Genomic DNA, 22,781 nt, shown 5'->3' on the forward strand with positions numbered 1-22,781 from the left:
ATTTTATTTAAAAAAATCTGATTTAAATAAAAAAAATCAGATTTAAATAAAACCGATTTTTTTTTTTTTTTTTTTTTTTTTTTTTTTTTTAAAAATCATTGATTTTTATCCACCCTGCCCAAATTATACTTGTGTAGTTGTATGCAGCATCAGTCCAATGCTGCATCTGCCCCTCTCTGGTTTTAAGTGTGAGAACTTGGCGATCTGATGACTGCTGAGTTCTCCCAGCCGCTCTAAACAGAGAGCAGTGACTGACAGACTCTGCTCCCGCCACCCCATGCTCACTGGAGAGCTGGGCTGTGGAAGGCTCTCAGTGGATTGCAGGTGCAGTTCCAGACTCTGGGGTAGATCCCGACTTTGAAGTCGGGATCTTTCCCCAGCCTGGAGCAGCTGCAGGCTTCTGCCTGCTGTCAGCTGAAAACATGTCAGAGGAGTGCAGAACAAACTGTACTCCTGTGATCCACAGGAGTACAGCCAAAAGAACGTTGACTACACTTCTCCTTTTAATGGATAAATTCACCTTTGGGAACATGTTCCCACTCCTGCAACTCTCCCCCCAACCTGCTCTCCCTGTGACAGCAGGCAGGGACCTTCTTGCACCGGCTGTCACAATTTGAAGAGCGCTTTGCCACATCGGCCTCAGCCCACATGGATGCATCATTTATTCAGTTTCATGTGAAGTCTATTGATTCTTCCTGCTCTGATAACTGCCTACCCATACATGGTAAAGGCAGACCACTATCCCGAGAGTCTGAGGAGCCTGAGATTCCATCCACAATCTGCTGATCACTGGTGCAATGCTCTGCAGGCTCCTTAGAAAAAAATAATAAATGCACATTTTTTTTTTAACCTGCAAATTTTTTAATTTTTTTTTTTTCCTCTTGAAAAGGTGATCTTATCTTTGAACAGCCAAACAACCATCAGAGCATTGCTACTTTCAGGTGATCGTTTCTCGTGCTTCTATAGAGGACACAGCCTGTAGCAACAATCATGTTTTGCTTTTTCCTTTTTAGCATCTCTTGTATTGGTTTTACTTCAGGGTATCCCAGAGGCATGTAGAACATGGCAGCTGTCATTTTTTTAGAAACTGAAGTTTAGGTGTAGCAATTTTTTTGTAGTTACATTGGTCCAGCTTGGATCAAAGTATGTAATACCTGTGAGATCTCTGTGGAAGCTGGGAGTCATCGTAGTAGCCACTGCTGCTACAGTTATTGCCGATAGCTTCCAGGTTCAATACCAAGCACCTGTATTATGAACACAGGAGGTTGCTTGCTCAGTATGGGCAACGCTCAGGGAATATTTTGCATTTTCTCAATGAATGCAAAGTGTTTTTTTGACTGGACAAGGTGGAGAGACAAGGCAGTGATGTCATGATCCAATCAGAGCACACTTTGTAGGCTCTGTCCTCGGGCCCCTTCTCTTCTCCATCTACGCCAACTCATACACTCTCACGGCTTCAACTACCACCTCTATGCCGACGACACACAAATCTATCTCTCAACCCCCCACCTCACCCCCTCGGTCTCCACCCGAATCACACACCTACTGAGCGACATATCAGACTGGATGTCGCTCCACTTCCTTAAACTGAACCTCTCCAAAACCGAGTTTCTTGTCTTCCCCCCAGCCCGGACACCACCCCCCATTGACTTCTCCATCACATCCAACAACGCCACCATCAGGCCCGCCACGCAAGCTAGAGTACTGGGTGTCATTCTGGACTCCAACCTATCCTTCCAGCCCCAAGTCCAATCTTTAACAAACTCGTGCAGACTCCACCTCCGCAACATCGCCAAAATACGCACGTTCCTAACCCCAGAAACCACTAAACAGCTCATCCACTCCCTCATCATATCACGACTCGACTACTGCAACTCCCTCCTCACTGGCCTGCCTTGCTGCTGGCTATCCCCGCTTCAGTCGATCCTGAATACGGCTGCCAGACTCATTCACCTTTCCAACCGCTCCATCTCCAACCACCCCCCTCTGCCAATCCCTCCACTGGCTTCCGATTGCGCAACGGATCAAATTCAAAATCCTAACACTGACGTACAAAGCTGTCCACCACACTGCCCCGAACTACATCACTGACCTAATATCCAAGTACCGCCCAGCACGCACACTCCGCTCCTCACAAGACCTCCTTCTCTCTAGTTCCCTGGTCTCCTCCTCCCATGCCCGCCTCCAGGACTTCTCCAGGGTGTCACCCATCCTCTGGAACTCCCTGCCCCAACCCATCAGACTGTCACCTACTCTCCTCTCCTTTAGGCGCACCCTGAAAACCCATCTCTTCAGGGAAGCCTACCCCACCCCCTGCTAACCTGCCGACCTCCTCCACTCTCCCTACCACTTCATCCCCCACAGCTATCTCCTCCTGTGCCACCATCCCCTCCCTCCTAGATTGTAAGCTCGAAAGAGCAGGGCCCTCGATCCCCTCATGTTTTGCATTGTATTGGTATTGTTCTGTCACATGTTCTGTCCCCCTTTGTAATGTACAGCGCTGAGCAAACTATTGGCGCTTTATAAATACTGTATAATAATAATAATTGAGAAAATGCAGATCGTTCTCTGAATGGCACCTATGTGAAGCAGGTGACCTCCTGTGTTCAGTAAGCACAATTACCACTCAGCAGGTCACCCAGAAGATAGTGGAGATCACTGTAGTAGTGGTGCCTACTAAACTGATTTCCAGCTTCCATGGCGATCCAACAGGTTTGGCGCATACATATCTACATTGGCCCAAGCTAGGCCTATGGAAAAATTGCCATACCTAAATTCCTGCGTCCCATCAACCGCTGGTGTCGGGCATCCAAGCAACCAAGGGCATCGGGGGCGTCCTAGCCACCAGGCACATCCTAGCAAGCAGGGGCATCCTAGCAAGCAAGGGCACCATGCAGCAGGGGTGTCCCAGCACCCAGGGGGTGCCATGTGGTAGGGGCGAGGAGGAATTGAACCAGCAGGACTTCATTTTTTGAATGACGCTCTGCTTTAAAAATTGTTCTCGAAGATTGTCGCATTACCAAGTGTGTACTTTCAGCGGCTTGTGCTGAGTGTAGAGCACAGTCTGTATTGTGTGTATGTCTGATGGAATGTTGAAGCATCCATAAAAGGCCATTACTGTGCATAGTTCATAGATAAAGCTCATTAAATACTTATCTGACTTTCTTCATTCCCAGTGTAAACCAGTATTTATAGATGGAATGTACATCTGCACTAAATTATAATTAGAAGTCGAGTTAATTGACCATATAACAGCCTGCAGACAGAATATATATTTATAAAGGCCACAGAACACAGGGATGTTGCGTAATTTTCTTTCACGAGAATTTGCATTTCTAGAAAATGGCCTTTAAGATGGCCACACAGCTGGGGGAGAGTGTGGGGGCTGCACAAGAGAAACAGTGAGGTTGAAGGCAGGAGGGAATCTACACTGCTGGCAATTGTAGTCTGAAAGTCAGCAGCTGTCAGAATACCTGAACAGTGGTTGCATTTGTTTGGATGCAGCTTCTGTTTAGTCAACAATTTTCCACCTAACTCCATTGATTTTTAGATCGAAGGATATCAGGCGGGAGGGTAACATCAGAGCCATCCATGGCTTGAATCTTGGCTGGTTCATCAAGAACTGGATGAAATTTGCTCTGTGTATGGCCACCTTAAGAATGAGAGTTGGAAGAAATAGACAGAAGGATGGAAAAGAAAGAAGTACGAGCATATCTCTCCCTCCTGCAAGCATGGCAGCCATTGTTTTGGTTGTGGCCTTGCAAGGCAGAGAGCAAGATCAGAAGGCCAAGTAGGTATGTGTAGTCAAACCTTTAAAAATTTCCAGAAGAATGGCAGTATTCATTTCATTAGCATATTGCCTGTTATGTATGAAATTCTTAAATTGAAAATGTGACAAACGGGTTATATTCAGGGCAAACTGTGCTGCTATTTTGGACTACAAAGGTATGGTAAATAATATATTTTATGAGTAAGGGTGTCAGGGATCCGGGTATGACCAGAGATGTGTGGACTGACACAGGGAAACAGCAGGCTTCTGGAACACAGGCATAGTCAGGCTGGAGAGGTGGAATGGTCAGGCAGGCCGTAAGGTACCGTCAGGCACCGCCCGGCGGGATCTCTAATGACCCACAGAACAGGATTCCCCAGGGCGTGGAGTCTAAGCCCCAGTCTGCCTTTTCACCAGAGCCCCTGATGGTGGGGATGGACTTGGCGCAAGACTGAGACCAGGTCGCGGCCCCTGAGTGCACCCAACTGTGGTAGAGGGGTCCGCTGAGGGTATGTACCGGGGGAAAACCTGATGTGAAGGGGCTGGCAGGTTCGGACAGTAGTGACTGGATCCGTGCGGGATGGATGGATGACAGTATGGAGTGTAGCGTAGTCACACAAGCCGGGTCGGTAACGGTGGAGGCAGATCAGTACAAAGCAGCAGGCAAAGAGTAAACGGGTCACGAGCCAAGGTACAGCAACAGGAGGTCAAACAGCATAGGAGTAGGCAGAAGAATAGTCAGGGACGAGCCAGGAGTCAGAGCAGGAGAAGTCAGCAGAGGTCAGGATCAGGCAGGGTCGGTAACAAATCAGATAGGCAGAGGAACAGGAACACAGGATACAAGGTACAGAGGCTCATGGGAAACAATACCAAGGCACTGATCACAGCCCTGGTCCTGCTTAAATACACCTCCTGCAATCAGCCTCAGGTGATGGCCTGATTGCAGGAGTGAGATTCTGGCTGCTGAGAGCACCCGCTGGCCAGCCTTGGTACTGCAGCCCACAAGGCAGGTGAGTCCCACCACCATTGGCGAGTCCATTCCTGACAAAGGGTCTATAGGCACAAGAGGAAGAGAGTGAAAATAGCTCCAAAATGAGCAATAAAATCTGATAAGGGTTTGAACACATTGTATCCAAAACTTAAAAAAATTGTATTCCATTCCTTCTTTCTTTTCTCTTTTTTTCATAAATTTTTTGGTCCACAAGTGATCCACACCATACATTTTGCACAGCCCAGGAAACTCCACTCCCCACCAATTTTCAACTGTTAAATAAATAGGGGGGAAAAATGTTTTGCCCTCAGATACCCAATTCAATAAATGGACATACATCTGCAGAAAAAAAGTCTGGATGGCAAGGGACATTCACTTCAAATCAAAGTGGAAACTTGCTCAAGTGTCAAATGTATACAGTGGGGAAAATAATTATTTGATCCCCTGCAGATTTTGTAAGTTTGCCCACTTACAAAAAAAATTTAGGGTCTATAATTTTTATCATAGGTGTAATTTAAATTATAGAGACAGAATATCAAACAAAAACCCAGAAAAAACATGATACAAACGTTATACATTGAGTTGCAATTCAGTGAGTAAAACAAGTATTTGACCCCCTACCAACCAACAATAATTCTGGTTCCCACAGACTGCCTATGTGCTCATGTGGTACACAGATTAGTCCTGTCAACTCAAAAAGGTGATCCTAATGACAACTCGTTATGTATATAAAAGACACCTGTCCACAGAATCTTTCTTCCATTCAAACTTCACGGGCAAGACCAAAGAGCTGTGAAAGAATATCAGGGACAAGATTGTAGACCTGTACAAGGCTGGAATGGTCTACAAGACCATCAGCAAGAAGCTTGGTGAGAAGCAGACAACTGTTGGAGCGATTATTTGCAAATGGAAGAAATACAAAATAACCACTATCAATCGTCCTCGGTCTGGAGCTCCATGCAAGATTTCGCCTCATGGGGTAAGTATTATCATGAGAAAAATGAAGGATCAGCCCAGGACTACATGGGAGGAGCTGGTGAATGATTTCAAGGCAGTTGGGACCACAGTCACCAAACAAACCATTGGTAACGCAATAAACTGCCATGGATTGAAATCCTGCAGCGCCTGCAAGGTCCGCCTCCTCAAGAAGGCATATGTACAGGCCCCTCTGAAGTTTGCCAATGAACATTTAAATGATTCAGAGAAGGATTGGGAGAAAATACTGTGGTCAGATGAGACCAAATTGAGCTCATTGGTATGAACTCAACTCGCCACGTTTAAGGAAAAAAATGCTGATTATGACCCTAAGAACACCATCCGTACAGTCAAGCACGGAGGAGGAAACATTATGCTTTGGGGCTGTTTCTCTTCTAATGGTACAGGCTGACTTTGCCGCATTGAAGGGCCTATGGACGGGGCCTTGCATTGTAAAATCTTGGATGAGAACCTTCTTCCTTCAGCCAGTACACTGAAGATGGGTCTTCCAGCATGACAATAACCTAAAACACATGGCCAAGGCAACAAAAGAGTGGCTCCAGAAGAAGCACATTAAGGTCATGGAGTGGCCTAACCAGTCTCCAGACCTTAATCCTATATAAAATTTATGGAGGGAGCTGAAACTGAGCTGCCAAGCGACAGCCAAGAAACCTTAAGGATTTAGAGAAGATTTGTAAAGAGTGGTTCAAAATCCCTCCTGAGATGTGTGCAAACCTGGTAACCAACTACAAGTGAAATCCTAACTTTGTGATTGCCAACAAGGGTTTCTCCACCAAGTACTAAGTCATGTTTTGCTAGGGGATCAAATACTCATTTTACTCACTGAATTGCAACTCAATTTGTAACATTTGTATCATGTGTTTGTTTTTGTTTTTCTGGATTTTTGGTTGATATTTTGTCTCTATCATTTAAAATACACCTATGATAAAAATTATAGAGCCTTCATTTCTTTGTAAGTGGGCAAACTTACAAAATCTGCAGGAGATCAAACAATAATTTTTCCCACCGTAATGACAGGTTGAAACACCTATAAAGTTCTTATGCCAGCATTCACATCACCGTCTACCTAAAATTGCCATCATAAGAGGAGGACTCTTCTGCTATATTGTATATTTAATTTGTTGCCTTTTGGGGAATGCAGCATGAGAAGGGAGTCTCCATGGCAGAGGTAGAAGAGCCAGAGATTATGTCAGAGAGTGACTGAATGAAGTGATAAACATCTGCATTTTCTCTTTATACATTTTAGAAATATGACACTGACTGTCATCAGCACAATATGAATTCTAGTCCTTGGCGTCTGTTTTCTTTGCTGGGTCATGTGTGCAGATGGTTTGACATTGTACTCACTCTCTGTTCTTGGCTGGACATAACAAAGGCGTTTCATTGCACAACTGGCAGCATTAGGTTTTTCTGTTCTGCCAGCCATTCATGCAATGTTTCCGGTTGCTATTTGAAGTCCGCTGGTGGCAGGCAGCTATTGTCTTGGGACACAGGCATTTTTAGGCCATTGTGTAATGATGTTAGACCATGGGAGGCAGGAGCCCATGTGCACAGTTCAGTGGTTAGGCATGTTGAATGAAAAAATATAATTTTTTTAAAGGTCTAATTTTAGTGTTTTCCAAACAGTCCAATTTAGACTCAAGTCAAAACTTTTTTTTTTTTTTTTTTTTTTTTTTTAATCCCTCTTGTGGGATGAAATCACCTCCCTGACAGATGGTTAAAATCTGTCAGGATTTTTTGTCTGTGTGCTCACTGGAGAGATTTCCCTTTGCTTCCTGTCTCAATAAAAACATTAAGACAGCAATAGTGAAATCTATCCTGCAGGAATAAACTGGCAATAGTTTTTATTTTTTATTGTTCAAAAGGCTTTTATTAACATATGCCAAAACTACAAAGATACTACATGCATCTAGAAAAAAATGGGAATTTTCAGGTGGTAAATAGTCAACGAAATGGAACAAAACACATATTGGGCATGCAAAGCCCAAATATGACCCAATTTACACAAACCAGATATGCAGGATATATTTAAGATGGGAACAACTGATGTGGAGTGCTGGATTACACAGAACATATACCAGAGAGAGAAGCAATCTGCTACCCCAATCCAAAACAGGAGATAAAAGGGCCATGGAATGCTATTCAGAATGTACAAATATGTGCAGTATGCAGTCAGGAGAGAGAATCTAAGAGAAGAGGAAGGAGAAGAAAAGGAAAGAACCAAAAGAGAGTAGCAAAGGTATTCCAGGGGTCAAAGGCGCAGAATTATCAAAATTCCAGCAGCTGATGGTCAAAATACGAAGCGTGAGAATGCATTATCTAAGGTTACCAAGCTCTGAGAAATTTATTGTGGAAGGCAGTCAATATGGCGTTCAGTTATTCTTTTGGTGTTTCGCCGCCTCAAAGCTAAGAGTGAGAGACATCCTTGCTCTGGCAATAGTGACTCGCTGTGATAGTGGTCGCTGTGACTAGGTGAGTTGCAAGTTGCCGTTTAGCACAAAAGAGGGTATCAATGGCCCTTAAAAGAAGATCCTCAAAAGGGTTTCTTTTAAAATTTGAGTGTAGAAATGTTTGAAGCAGAGCGTAGACCCGAATCAATAAACTCACTTTTAGACAAAACCCCCAAATGTGCGCCATTGTTCCTGGCTGGGCACAACCACAAAAGCAAGTCGAGGGGTAATTAGGAACAATTCCAGCTAATTGAGCTGGTGTATATTACCAGTAATGTAACACTTTGTATGCATTTTCAAGAATGAGGACATTTTTTCAGCATTTAAAGTCATGATCTGCCAGTCCTGAGGATCCAACTAGTTCTCTAGTTCATGTTTCTGTTTCCTATACGATCACATTGGGGGTTTATTGGAAATTATCGAAGAATAGATCAGGGAAATAAGACCCGTGAGTGAGGGCATGAATGACAATGACTTTAAAAGGACATCAAGCTATATGGAGTGAATTCAGAGTGAATGTGACCAAAGACAAAATGACGAAGCTGTAAGTAGCAATAATGTTTGCGTAATGATATCTCATCAGAATATCGAAGGGTTTCAAAAGTCAGTATGCTGGTGGGTGTGAGAAGAGTGGACATTTATAGAGGTATGTTCAGACCGCTAGAGGAATTGTGTTAGATTCTCAAATGGGGGGAAATCAAGCCAGCAGAGAATTTAACAGACTCCCATAGCTGAAGAGTGTGAAGTAAGATGGGGCTCAAGGTAGAAGGGATGCTGGAAGGAGCCAGGGTAAAGAAAATAACAGAATGGGTGGCCCAAAGTGGAAGGTGATGGGTGGCGTGGAGGTACAAACGTGGAACTCTACTGGCCGGCAGATAGCCTGAAGGTTGGGGACGGACAGCCTGCCATTTATTTTACGAGCGGATATTCGCTCTTGATACAAGGGCTGGAAGAAAATAAATTGCAAAGTATTCCAACGGTGGATCTGAAGTATGAGAGGGCACAGGGACTGGAAGAACCATGAAACCATACAGAAGTTTAGGGAGATAAGTCATATGGATTGCATTAATGCTGCCGAAACAGGACAACGGAAAGTGACTCCAAGAAGGCAAAATGCTGAATAATTAGCTTGGTAAAGCCCATTGTAAGAAGGGGTTAATTTAACATCAAAGTATATAGCAAAGTCGTGGCCCACTGGAAAGGGGAACAATGTTGCAATACGTCCTATGTCTGGTCAGTCAGGGTTCCCGACATCATTACCGATTTGATGGGATTAACACGCAGTCCAGAAAAAGTGGTGGAGTCCTGTGTTTTCGTTTTTTTTTTTTTTTTTAGTAGAATTCTCATGAGCATTAAAAAAAATTAAACACGGTCCATATATTCATGTCTTAAGTACCTGTGTTGGCCTCCACAATAAAACATTATTGAAATGTGGAAGAAATCCCTTCTTGCTTTTTAGCATTTCTTCCCCCTCCCCCTGATAGAAGGCCGATTTGTGGGCATTACTAACATTGAGCTTTTTGCTACCTCCCCTTGTTTAGGGAGCATACCCAGGGGACGATGTGTACCAGAAAGATCCCACCCAGTTCCCCTGTTCCACCCTTCCATCTTTTAAATGATTACTAGCAACTGATGTTACCCAGCCACCTGTTTATTAACAACCATGGACCCTGTGGGGCCTGGCCTCCTGTGTCCTAGCGAAAAGACAACCCCAGCCCCTCCCAAATAACTAGTGGTGTCACTTTTTGAGGAAGCTCCTGATTTCATAGAGACAAGTAATGTTCTCTAGTTAAATATTACTTGTTAGACGTGTTGGTGGTCAGCGGTTGAGATGGAGGGTGTACTGCCAACCACACTACTTCAGCAATACACGACACAGAAAGACGGGGAGCAGGAGCAGAAAATATGTTTGAAACTTCTTTAGTAGAATGGTAAATTTAATATTTGGCCAACCAAATGCACTTGCAGCAAACAACCGGTTGCACATGAATGTGTATAAATGCTTGTGAATTACCTGGCTTTTACTGTTGCTTTTCTCCTGCAATGGACACAGTGCGCATGAAGCCTACTAATGTCAGCTCTTTTATGCGGCAATGACCTTCTCTGTAACTTGCACCGTTCATCATGTTCACGAGAAACAAATGCATGATTTACCTACTAATCCAGTAGAAGCTCATTGGTGACCCGGACTTATCACTGTGAGGGCTTATGTCCTTGTCATCTGTGTGCGACCTGCAGTTCATGTGGATTTGCTGGTCCCCAGCCTGTATTGTGATCAGTGTTTTTTTTTTTTTATACAAAGTAAGCACAGGATTCCTTTGTTTTTTTAATGTTATTTAAAATGAGCTAATAGGGTTACACATTTTTGCACTACACACAAATCTCTCCATGAATAATACATTTGGGTAACCAGTGGCTGGCTGCTATAGTCCGGAGATCATCCAGGCCTTGACCCTTTCTCACCAGTAATGGTCTAGTTGTGTAAGCATTAAATGCTTTTGAACTGATGGCTTAGTGCCTAATATTGTGGCCTTGCAGCGCTGCCAGGGTTTGCTCGCTTCTTAGAGTACCCAGGGATAGACTTTCTTTTTTCTTTTGTAAAATGTTTCTTTAAAAAGTTTAAATAGTAAAAGTCCGTTGTACGGACTGATCTACACTAACAGTTTCAATTTTCGGTAACACAAATTGCAAATCAGCCAATCACATGGCAGCAACTCGATGCATTTAGGCATGTAGACGTGGTGAAGATGACTTGCTGAAGTTCAAACTGAGCATCAAAATGGGGAAGAAAGGGGATAAGTGACTTTGAACATAGCATGGGTGTTGATTCCAGCTGGGCTGGTCTTATGTCTACAGTGTACTCATCTTCCTATGGCTCCTTCCAGCAGGATAATGCACCATGTCACAAAGCTCAAATCATCTCAAACTGGTTTCTTGAACATGACAATGAGTTCAATGTACTACAATGGCCTCCACAGTCACCAGATCTCTATCTAATATAGCAACTTTGGGATGTGGTGGAGTGGGAGATTTGCATCATGGATGTGCAGCCGACAAATCTGCAGCAACTGTGTGAGGCTATCATATCAATATGGACCAAAATCTCTGAGGAATGTTTCCAACACCTTGTTGAATCTATGCCATGAAGAATTAAGGCAGTTCTGAAGCAAGGTGTACCTAATAAAGTGCCCAGTGAGTGTACAGCTCCTGCATATGTCGGTGCTGTGTGTACTGCTCTTATCACAAGCTGCAAACTTCCCCTTTTGTACCGGATAACATCCTGTTTTATTTGACCTCCCTCATGGTGACTTTTGAATTCTTTGCAACCAAGGGATTGAAATTACAAATGTATCATACTGAAAAGCTTAGATCAGCCTTTCTCAATGTTTCGCAACAAAGCGGAACCCTTGAAATACTTTTCAGGTCCAACAGAACCCCTGCTATTCTCATATATACAACTGATGGAATATTAGTGTGATCAGTGGGAGGAATGCACTTTACATTGGAGAGAAGCCCACCTAAAGATCATTGGGGTTGTGGTTACTCATCTAAAAGTCAGAAGTTTCTCATTGTACAAGGAACCCCAGGGTTCCACGGTACCCAGTTGATAGAGGCTGGATTAGGCAGGCCATACATGATTTTTTATTTTTTTTTTCATTCTACCAGTGGGTTGAACAAATAACAAAAAATGAGCCAAATGTGTGTTGATGCATGACTCCTTCCTGCTGAGCTATTGTATTCTGCCATCAGGGAGCCATCCCCACCAGAAGAATACAATGATCAGTGTTTCTGGCTGTACAGTAATGAGCAGCTGAAAATCCTACGTGGGTGATCTGACTCCCCCCAAGACTGCCTGACCAGGTTGGCAGAATGCTGTTGGATTTGATGATGGTTTCCTTACCTGGTCAATCACGTTATATTGTCAGGTACCTTTTGTAATGCTGTCCATTTTATAGATGTATTACTAGAGACACGTTAAGGCCTCTTTTACACAATCAACTTGATCTGGCCCTCTATTCACCTCTATGGAGTGGCTGGTGTAAACAGACTTGTGTGCAAAAAGAACAAATGGGGCAGTCTGGTGTAAATTAACAGCCAGTCCGTTTACACACGAATGGGCTGTGTCTGCTCTGCATAAACGTAGTGAACATAGACCTTGCATCCACTTAGTGGGGGGTCAGTGGATAGATCCCTCAGCTGAGCAAATGCATTCTGCCCGTGTCAAAGGGCCTAATACAGCTGTATTTATGGAAAAGCTGAGCAAGCTGATAGCCCTCCGGCTGTTCAGGAACTACAACTCCAGGAATGGAATACAGACATAGGTTAACCTGGGAATGTCATGACAAAATGGGGTTTCTAAAGTAAACCCTGCATCGTTTTCTGCTTCATAGATGGACAGAAAATAGTCTTCATTTTTGGTTGTCAGTGAAGTGAGGAGGAATGCTGTAAGACTCGATGTGTAGGATGTTAATAATCTGACATGGAGGTGAAAGGTGTGCTTTTTAAGAAAGCAAACATTTGAATTCCCACCATTAAAACCCTGACATGTTATCTTTTGTTTTACAGCTTGCTTTGAAAGGATCTAGTTACAATGGTCTGTTACAGCGACATAACATCCATTCAGAAAATGTTGAACATATTGTGGGAAGTTTAAGGTAAGCTGCCTTTGTCAGGTTCTTATTAATATCAATCTCCTTGTTTAGGGGCTTTAATCTCTTTTTCTATTCTGGTGGTCATGGCCACAGAGGCAGGAAGTGAAAGGAAGCCTATATTTTTATGGTTGTCACAAACTGAGTAAGAGGGTAAATCTTCCAATTGTGACACTTGTTCTGATAATAACTCTTGAGATTTCCTCTAACATCCTGATGTCTGTGGGACAGGGATTGAGGGGAAATGACCACTGTGAAGACACTCTCACACACACACACACACACACACACACACTCTCTCTCTCTCTCTCTCTCTCTCTCTCTCTCTCTCTCTCTCTCTCTCTCTCTCTCTCTCTCTCTCTCTCTCTCTCTCTCTCTCTCTCTCTCTCTCTCTCTCTCTCTCTCTCTCTCTCTCTCTCTCTCTCTCTCTCCATCTAAAACTAAAAAAAAAAAGGTTTTTAGCTGGACTTCTACCTCATTTGTAAGCTGCCGTAGATTGTTATTTGGACAAGAGATTATATATGTGCTACGGTTTCCTGAAAGTGAAGTCAGGTGATGTATAGTAGAAATGGCTTTGTTTGCACTTCTTTTTTATCCTTTTTCTTTTTCAAATAGTTCTCCCTAGGCTGAAACCTATCCAATGTGCCCCTTCTGTCTTCCAGGTGGCACCACCAAAAATGGAGGCCAAAGTGACACTTCCTCTGTCATTCCTAGTGTCCGGTCAGAACGGTGTGATTTTCGAAATTTAAATCACATCTAATAACTGTGAATGTCAGTGTCTTAACATGTACGATTTGCTGCAGTGCGATTTCTAAAGTCGTTTTTGCATTACGTTTTCTGCAGTTTTGTTGCGATTTCAGATACATAGAATATAATGGAAATTGCACTGCAAATTGCAAGAAACCGTTGAAAATCTTCACAAGTAGCAATAAGCCCCCGGTCACATCAAAGCTGATTTTGAAATCGCGTGACTTACAGTGAAGTTGCATGATTTCAAAGTTGGGTGACCTGCCGATTTCAGTTGTGTTTTACAAGACATCTGACACAGATGTCTATGCAAATAGCAACAAAAGTAGTGCATGTACTAGTTTATAAATTGGTGGGGCAATGACCAAGTCAGAGGTGCACCGATATGACCGCTCTAATAGCGGACAATAAGGTGCGACTTGGCATATGATTTGCAAGTTGCCTGGCATGCAAATCGCATGCCATGTCGCACCCGATGTGACCGGGGGCTAAAGTCTTCAGAAATCACACCTCAAATTGTCCTGAAATTGCACACAAGTGGTGTGATCGGTGACTTGGGGCCCATTTGGACGCATGTGGTCTGAAGCAGTGTGCTAATGCACCTCATTGGACCAGTTAATCTACTCTTCTGACACCATACCTGTGCATATTGTTATATTAATGGTTCTGTGAGGAGTTGTTTGCTGTAGCTTCATCATGGCAGCAGTCTTTCTGGCCAGCAACATTAGGGGGGGGGGGGGGGCTTCTTGCTGTGAGATACCAGGCTGTAAATCACAATGCCTGTGTCAGCCAGGGTAGGGAGGTAGTGTGAGCTGATGGGGCAAGAAAATAGGTCACATCCCATTGCAACTTATACTCCCCTACTGCAGGGACTTCTGGATGTGCTTCCTGCTGGGTAAGGCTGGTGCAAGTCTGCATTTAAATGTCAGCGCTACCGCGCATGCATAGCTGTGTCTTTGGGACAAACCAGAATGGTGCAGATACCTGGTGCATGCATTATACTACCCATAGAGTGGACCCAGTATTGAGTGATATTTACAACCTGCAGTTTTCATCAAGCTGGAACTAAGGGGGTGCCCAAAACTCTATTTTACTCTGCATTCTTCTTTTATGCGTATAGCATGTTGTGTCTCTCATGTGTGCTTATATTTAATTGTTGTAGAATTCACCATAGTGTTGGATGTGGCTTTCACATTTTACATTCACTTTCTTCTATATTTTAATTGTATTAAATGAAATATAACTTTTTAGATTATTCAGTCATTAGGGGGAGTGCTGTAGTCCAGAACAACCACTCATATCAATCACATACAGAACTAATATGGGCTGAGTTAAAAAATCAGCAGTAAGCAGCACAGTGATCGCGTGAGTGCGTTTTTTTTTTTTTCTTCTATACAATATCCAATCATGTAATAGCAATTCACTGTCCATAAGATGCACAGAGTGCTATTAAAAGAATAAAGATTGTTTAAAAAAAAAAAGGGGGGGGGCAGTCATCCAACCTGTCGGTCACATAATCAGCTTTTCTCCAATCATGGTGTTCTCTCTTTTGCATTAAACAGAGAGAGCTTCTTAGTTAATCTGGTAGGAAAAAAAAGCAAAAGTCCATCCATTTCAACCAACAGAGAAAAAGACAACACACAAATAGAAAAACTTCATATACACTATCTTATACCCATAGTTGATCCAAAGGAAGGCAAAACAATCCCAATAAAGCATGATCCAATTTGCTCCTGCAGGGGAAAAAAAAAATCCTTCCTGATGCCCCAAGAGGCAATTAAATATTCCCTGGATCACTTTACCTATAAATGTTGGTATCCAGTTATATTTTGGGTATCTAGGAAATAATCTACAGAGCTGGCCAGAATCAACTCTTGAGGGAGCCTATTCCACATTTTCACAGCTCTTACTGTGAAGAAGCCTTTCCGTATTTGAAGATTACATCTTTTTTCCTCCAGACATAAGCTGAACAGATGGCGTTATTTGCTTTTCCATTAAAAATGGACACTATAATGTAGACTTGCATTGTAAGGACGAGCAGTAAAGCAAAGTCATTGTACAAAGAAAGATGCAGAACTTTCTTGTTTTAATAAGTAAATATGGCTGTTCCTATGCACCGATATAACTACAAATACACACAAACAAGGTTTGTAAATTGTCAAAACATGTTGAAAAGATTTATATCGTTCTGGGAAAAAAATAATTCACATTGCCTTTTAAGCAACCAATATACCCATTTGAAAGTGCCTATGCAAGTGTGTGTAATAAATATATAATATTTTAAGTTTAATTATATAATTTTTATTAAATGTGTGTGTGTGTGTGTGTGTGTGTGTATATGTATGTATTTTTTTTTCTTTTTAAGAATATAATAAGGTAGTAATGTGGAACATTGATAGAACCGTCTCGCTTTTAGCCTCGAGACAGTTCACTTTCAGGTTTAACAGGTTTACTATGGTATGTTATGCCCCGTACACACAATGAGAATATCAAGTGAATGGTCATCTTCTTCTTTTTTTTTTTTTTTTTCCCCTGCAATTGAAAATGGAGAGGTTAACAAAATTCTCATACGACAGACTCATAAGACATACAACTTTAGAAGTGATGTAATGTATTCTTTCGCTTCTGAGCATGTGTGGTCTTTAGTGTGTCTATTTTTTTTTCCCTGACTAATACTGTACTACTAAAATAAAAACTAAACTAAAGATTAAACTAAAATAATTTGCTCTGTTATCGTACGAAAATGTTTTTCGTGCTTGTCCCTTTGGATATTGTTTCATGTCGTGATTTGCTGTCGAAAGTGGTGTACTAACGATCAGTTTATTGCACGATAATCTAAGCTAGGATTTAGCCCCTGGGTGGTTCAGTGGATATGCAGCTGGCTAAAGGATAGATACCAGAGTGTGGCTGTAAATGGAGTTCACTTGGAAAAGAGACCAGTCACTAGTGGTGTACCACAAGGCTCTGTACTAGGTCCTGTTCTATTTAATCATTATGTAAGTGATATAACTAAAGTTATATAACTAAAAAGTGGAAATTACAGTTCAATGTTTCTAAATGTGAAATAATGCTACTAGGGGAAAATAATCCCTTGAGAGAGTACAGCATTGGGGGTACAGCGTTGGCCAGCACTTCAAAGGAAAAGGACTTGGAGGTACCTATTTCAGATGATTGCAAATGGAGCAAACAGTGTGGCCAGGCAGTGGGGAAAGTGAATAGAATTCTAGGATGGATCACTAGAGGGGTCACCAGTAGGAGGAAGGAGGTCCTGATTCCTCTATATAGATCTTTAGTTGGACCTAGAGGGGTCACCAGCAGGAGGGAGGTCCTGAGACCTCTATATAGATCTTTAGTTGGACCTCATTTAGAATACTGTGTCCAGTTTTGGAGACCTCACTTACAAAAGATACTGATGAGGCAACAAAAATGGTGACACGTCTGGGGGATAAAACATCAAGAGTGACTTCAGGAAGCTAACATGTATAGTCTGGAGGAAAGAAGGGAAAAGGGAGACATGACTGAAAACTTTAAATACATGAAGGGGGTGAATAAGGTTCAGGAGGTCAGTATTTTTAACACAAAACCAAAATCAAGAACATAGGGATATGACCTCAAACTAAGTGATGGAAAATACAAAACTAATCTCAAAGTACTATTTTACTGAAAGTGTAGTTGATGCTTGGAATAAAATTCCAGCAGAGGTAGTGAGCCAGTCAATAGTAAATAGTTTCAAAATGCTTGGGACAAGCATAGATCTATACTCGGACAAAAAAGTTAACAAAAAGAAAAACAAAACAAAAAAAAAAATTCCAAATAAATAAATAAAACAAAAAACGGACAGACTCGATGGACTACTCTGTCTTTTTCTGCCATCACTTTACTATGTTTCTATGATCCCTCTGAAAGCGATTTTTGTCATCCGTTTTTCTGATCATGTGTACCAAGCATTAGAGCTGTGGTTCCTTATCGTTCCCGTATGTCCCTCTTTTGTAATACTTTCTAGGCTTTTTATATAGTTTGGTAACAGAAGATCTCCACTCTTATCTGGTTGATGTTATCCTTGTCCTTAAGAAGTGTTAAGCTGGCTATATGCTAATTTCTATCTGTAAATGTAGTTTTTTGTTCAGGAAGGTTCATTCATCCTGAAATCAAGTAAACACAATTTTGAATTATTTTTGAACATCATTCAAGTCATCAAATGTACTGAGAATTTTTGTATGGGTGTTTAAAAATCTAGCGCATGGCCAGCTTTAGTATCTCCAGCCTGGCCTTGTGGCAAAAAATTCTAATACATAATCTTTTAAAGTAAACGTGAAAAAGGATTCAAATAATAAATATTGCCTCATGAGTGACAAGTGGCCAATACACACATCCCTACGTTATATTTATGATTGCTCTGGGAGTCCCTTTACCAGGCCACTTATGGGTCTATTTGTCAATGGCTGTGCATATGAAACTCATGCCTTCACCCAGGATTCATTGGTGCAACACCTCTTTTAATACAAACCTCCATTGGTTACACAGAGTCAGTGATTTTGAAGGATTGGTGAGTTGCTGGGGAGACTGGGCATACGAGATGTGCCAAAAGTCATCTTAAGTGCCTGGGGCCATACAGTGGCCTCCTTCCCCATTATGACTGCTCTGCCCAGCAAAATTATGAGTTGGTCTCTGGAGCTGCAGCAGTGGCTCCTACATAAATGCAGTCTGAAAAGCGTGTTTGCAGGTTTTTTGATAAATGAGTTTTAACAATGATATTGTTGCATTTATATTCGTTTTAGATGGACAGAACTGAAAAAGTGTTCCAATATAATGCATTACCCTCAATTAACCCTTACAAGCCCTATTTAACCACTTCCCCACTGCCCTATAGCAGAAATATTGCTACAGGGTGGCAGGGCTGCACAAAATCACGTGTATATAAACGTGATTTTGCATTTCCATGTAGGGGGCACGCACACTGCGCGGCTACAAATGTCGATCACCGGGTCCCAGCCAGAGATTCCCCGCTGGCACCCGGCGATTGCCGAGACACAGTGACAGGAGATCCAGTGTGCACTAGTTCTAAATCCGGTTTTGATTTTGTTTGTTTTTGCATTTAAATAAAATTGCATAAAACAAAAGAAATGAATTTCCCATTTTTTGAACCAGAAATGGAGTTTGTAGTTTGAGTTGGCTAGTTTGGTGGTATGCCATTCTTACTGTCATGATATTGCTGCTTTTTATGGTTCAAACACAAGAGAACCCAAGGTACACTTTATCCCTCCCCTTCTAATGGTCAGTAGAGCCAGAGTCAGGAACACCTTGGGTGCTTGATGTTGGGTAAGTGAACTGAATGAGCAGGATTTCCTATAAAACAAATACAGGAGGTTGCTAAAAGTTGTTTTTTTTTTTTTGGTTTTTATTTTGCTTCCACATTGTTTTCAGATGCTTCAACTTTATAAAAATTGAACTAAAGTCAGACTTTATTCCACATCTACAAGTCTGGTTTTTTTTTTTTTTTTTTTTTTTTTTTTTTTTTTTTTTTTTTTTGAACACTTGTTAACTGGAATTCCAGTCAAAACCTAACCCACTTCCAGCCCCATTCTAAGACTAATCTATCTAACCCTGTAAAGAAAAGATCGCTATACTTGCCTATCCTGAAGCTGCTAAGGTCCGGTCTCCAATGGAGGCTTCTGTGTAGAGAGAGAAAGCGGACAACGGCTAGGAAATGCAGAGATGACATCACCCATAGACTTACTATGGGGCATCCATTGTTGACTACATCTGGTCTACACAGCTCATCCTGGGACTGGACCAGGGCAGCTTCACAATAGATAGGTATAGTGATCTCTTCTTTACAAGGTTAGACTTGGAATAGGGCGGGGAGTAGGTTTAGTTTTAGGTATTCACTTTGGCTGGATGTCCAATGCCAGAAAGGCTTTGGATCAGCATGACAGCTGGTGGAAATGATAGCTTTCTTGTTGACGCTCTGTATGAGAGAAAAAAAAACTAGTCTTCTATGGCCAGCTTTGGTTTTGGATATACTGGGAATACTTAGGCCCTCTGTTAAGGTTTTTTGCTTTCCGTGTCCCTGCTGGGCAGATTCACCCTCTATTTTTTTTTTCTCTGCAACCATTATCAATGAGAAAGGGAGGGGGAATCCAAAATGTAAAGTTGTCCCCAGAACAAGTGGTGAGGGAAATCTTCCAATGGGGACATCTGATCCAGGGATAACTGTCTGAGGTAATTCTTCTCACTGAGAGTTTTCTTCTAACTTCCTGTTGTGTCTATGGCACAGGAAGTGAATGGAAATTTCCCATATGGTACACAAGCAGCAAAATTTAAACTGCCATTGGTTATAATCCTGTTATACTCTATCCAAATAAAAAATAAATTAGTGGATATAAAATACTTGAAATTTCTTCATACCCCTTGAAATTTTCCACATTTTGTCATGTTACAACCAAAAGAGTAAACCTATTTTATTGTGATTCTGTGTGATAGACCAACACAAAGTGGCACATAATTGTGAAGTGGAAGGAAAATGATAAATGGTTTTAAATTTTTTTACAAATATCTGAAAAGTGTGTGCGCTTTTGTATTCAGCTTTCTTTACACTGATACCCCTAACTAAAATCTAGTGGGACTAAATGCTTTCAGAAGTCACCTAATTAGTAGATAGAGTCCACCTGGGTGTAATTTAATCTCATTATAAATACAGCTGTTCTGTGAAGCCCTCAGAGGTTAGTTAGAGAACATTAATAAACAAACAGCATCATGAAGGCCAAGGAACACACCATACAGGTCAGGGATTAAGTTGTGGAGAAGGTTAAAGCAGGGCTAGGTTATAAAAAAAAAAATCCCAAGCTTTGAACATCTCACAGAGCACTGTTCAATCCATCATCTGAAAATGGAAAGAGTATGGCACAACTGCAAACCTACCAAGACATGGCCGTCCACCTAAACTGACAGGCCGGGCAAGGAGAGCATTAATCAGAGAAGCGGCCAAGAGGCCCATGGTAACTGGAGGGGCTGCAGAGATCCACAGCTCAGGTGGGAAGATCTGTCCACAGGACAGCTATTAGTCGAGCGCTACACAAATCTGGCCGTTATGGAAGAGTGGTGAGAAGAAAGCCATAAGAAATCCCGTTTGCAGTTTGCGAGAAGCCATGTGGGTGCACAGCAAACATGTGGAAGAAGGTGCTCTGGTCAGATGAGACCAAAATTTAACTTTTTGGCCTAAAAGCAAAATGCTATGTGTGGTATAAAACTAACACTGCACATCACCCTGAACACACCATCCCCACCGTGAAACATGGTGGTGGCAGCATCATGTTGTGGGGATGCTTTTGTTTAGCAGGGACAGGGAAGCTGGTCAGAGTTGATGGGAAGATGGATGGAGCCAAATACAGAGCAATCTGAGAAGAAAACTTGTTAGAGTCTGCAAAAGCCTTGAGACTGGGGCGGAGGTTCACCTTCCAGCAGGACAACGACCCGAAACATCCAGCCAGAGCTACAATGGAATGGTTTAGATCAAAGCATATTCATGTGTTAGAATGACCCAGTCAAAGTCCAGACCTAAATCCAATCAAGAATCTGTGGCAAGACTTGAAAATTGCTGTTCACAGATGCTCTCTATCCAATCTGACAGAGCTTGAGATATTTTGCAAAGAAGAATGGGCAGAAATCTCCCTCTCTAGATGTGCAATGCTGGTAGAGACATCCCCAAAAGGACTTGCAGCTGGAATTGCAGCCAAAGGGGGTCCTACAAAGTATTGATTCTGGGGGGCTGAATACAAATGCACGCCACACTTTTCACATTTATTTGTAAAAAAAAATGTAAAACCATTTCTCATTTTCCTTCCACTTCACAATTATGTGCCACTTTGTGTTGGTCTATCACATGAAATCCCAATACAATTACATTAACGTTACATGACAAAATGAAAATTTCAAGGGGGTATGAATACTTTTTCAAGGCTGTGTGTCTGTCTGTATCTATCTATCTATTCATTAAATCAGGGATCATGCTTGCACCCTTGAATGCCTTGTGAGGTCTGTGGCCACTTTTACTTTACATAATATGTAGTATTTGCTGATGTTTATGTGTGCCGCCTTTCTCCTCCAGGAAAGAAGGAATTGAAGTGCAAGTAGTAAAAAGAAGAGATTATGATGAAGCTACAGTGCGATGGGCAGATGCCATCATCTCAGCTGGAGGTAATTCTTACTAATACTTTGGGTGATTTCTTGATTACACTGCCAGTCTTGTTGAATTTGTAATGTAAAAAGTGGTAGAGATTTTCTCACAATGGACAGGAACTCACAGAAGCATCTGAAAGTTGCAGCATTGCCAAATTCTTCATAGTTTTCACGGGGCTTGAAATTATTTTGCATTATTTTTTACTAGAAATATTCGGGCCGGGCTCTGCCTAGCATACATGTGCAGTGGCCCCATTTATTCCAATGGATGGTCCATACTCCCCTGGATGGCTGGGGGCCGCTGTGAGTAAGATCATCTAAAGGAATGAATGGGGCCACAGCATGCATGTACACTAGACACAGAAGCTGGCATGGGTGATTTTCTTCTGAAGACCATGTGGTGTGTTTTTTTTATGTCCCTTTTCTCATTTTATAAAGGGCTACACATTTCTCCTGTTGTGTATGGCGGGGACACTGTTATTGGATTGTCTTTGTGCAGAATAAGCTGTGAAATTTACATTTATATGGTTCAGTTACAAAACCCAACATTACTTGCACACTGACCTGTTATTTCATCTTTTCTGGGAATCTTGGACATTACGTTACATTCCATTGCATTGCCTCTTGTGCCCACCCCTCCTGAGTTGCAACAGTCAGTTGTTGTCCCTGAACTTGTCCTGCGTTGCCTCCTGGATTGGCACATTTCAGCCTTTCACTTCATAAAGCAACATGCACACCCATGGCTATTAGTCAGAATGATTCATATCTGACAACACTGCACTGATGACGGCTGAAATCTCTGGTTTGTTTTCCTAAACTTCCAGTACTGCTCTTTGCATTTGTGTTAAGGATCTTTATTACAGTACTGCCTTTTATTATCCACACTGATAGGAGGAATTAAAGAGCCTCTGGTTATGTTGGCTGTTAAAGGATTTCTGAACTGAGAGAATTATGATGGCTGCTATTGCTGACCATCTTCAAATCCTAAATGACTTGCTCCC

General features: G+C 42.1%; 1 protein-coding gene across 2 annotated transcripts in view; it reads left to right on the top strand.

Moving 5' to 3' along the window:
• Positions 1–22,781, top strand: part of NADK2 (NAD kinase 2, mitochondrial) — a 65,705-nt gene that overhangs the window by 4,070 nt on the left and 38,854 nt on the right. For both annotated transcript variants that reach the window (XM_089689422.1, XM_089689423.1), the window contains exons 2-3: positions 12,773–12,861; positions 21,710–21,798. In XM_089689422.1, coding sequence (XP_089545548.1) covers positions 12,773–12,861; positions 21,710–21,798 — 178 coding nt within the window. The remainder of the gene's footprint in view (positions 1–12,772; positions 12,862–21,709; positions 21,799–22,781) is intronic.

This window comes from Staurois parvus, unplaced genomic scaffold (genome assembly GCF_062004578.1).
Source record: "Staurois parvus isolate SC_StPar_1 unplaced genomic scaffold, SC_StPar_1.0 ptg000475l, whole genome shotgun sequence".
Taxonomy (NCBI): domain Eukaryota; kingdom Metazoa; phylum Chordata; class Amphibia; order Anura; family Ranidae; genus Staurois; species Staurois parvus.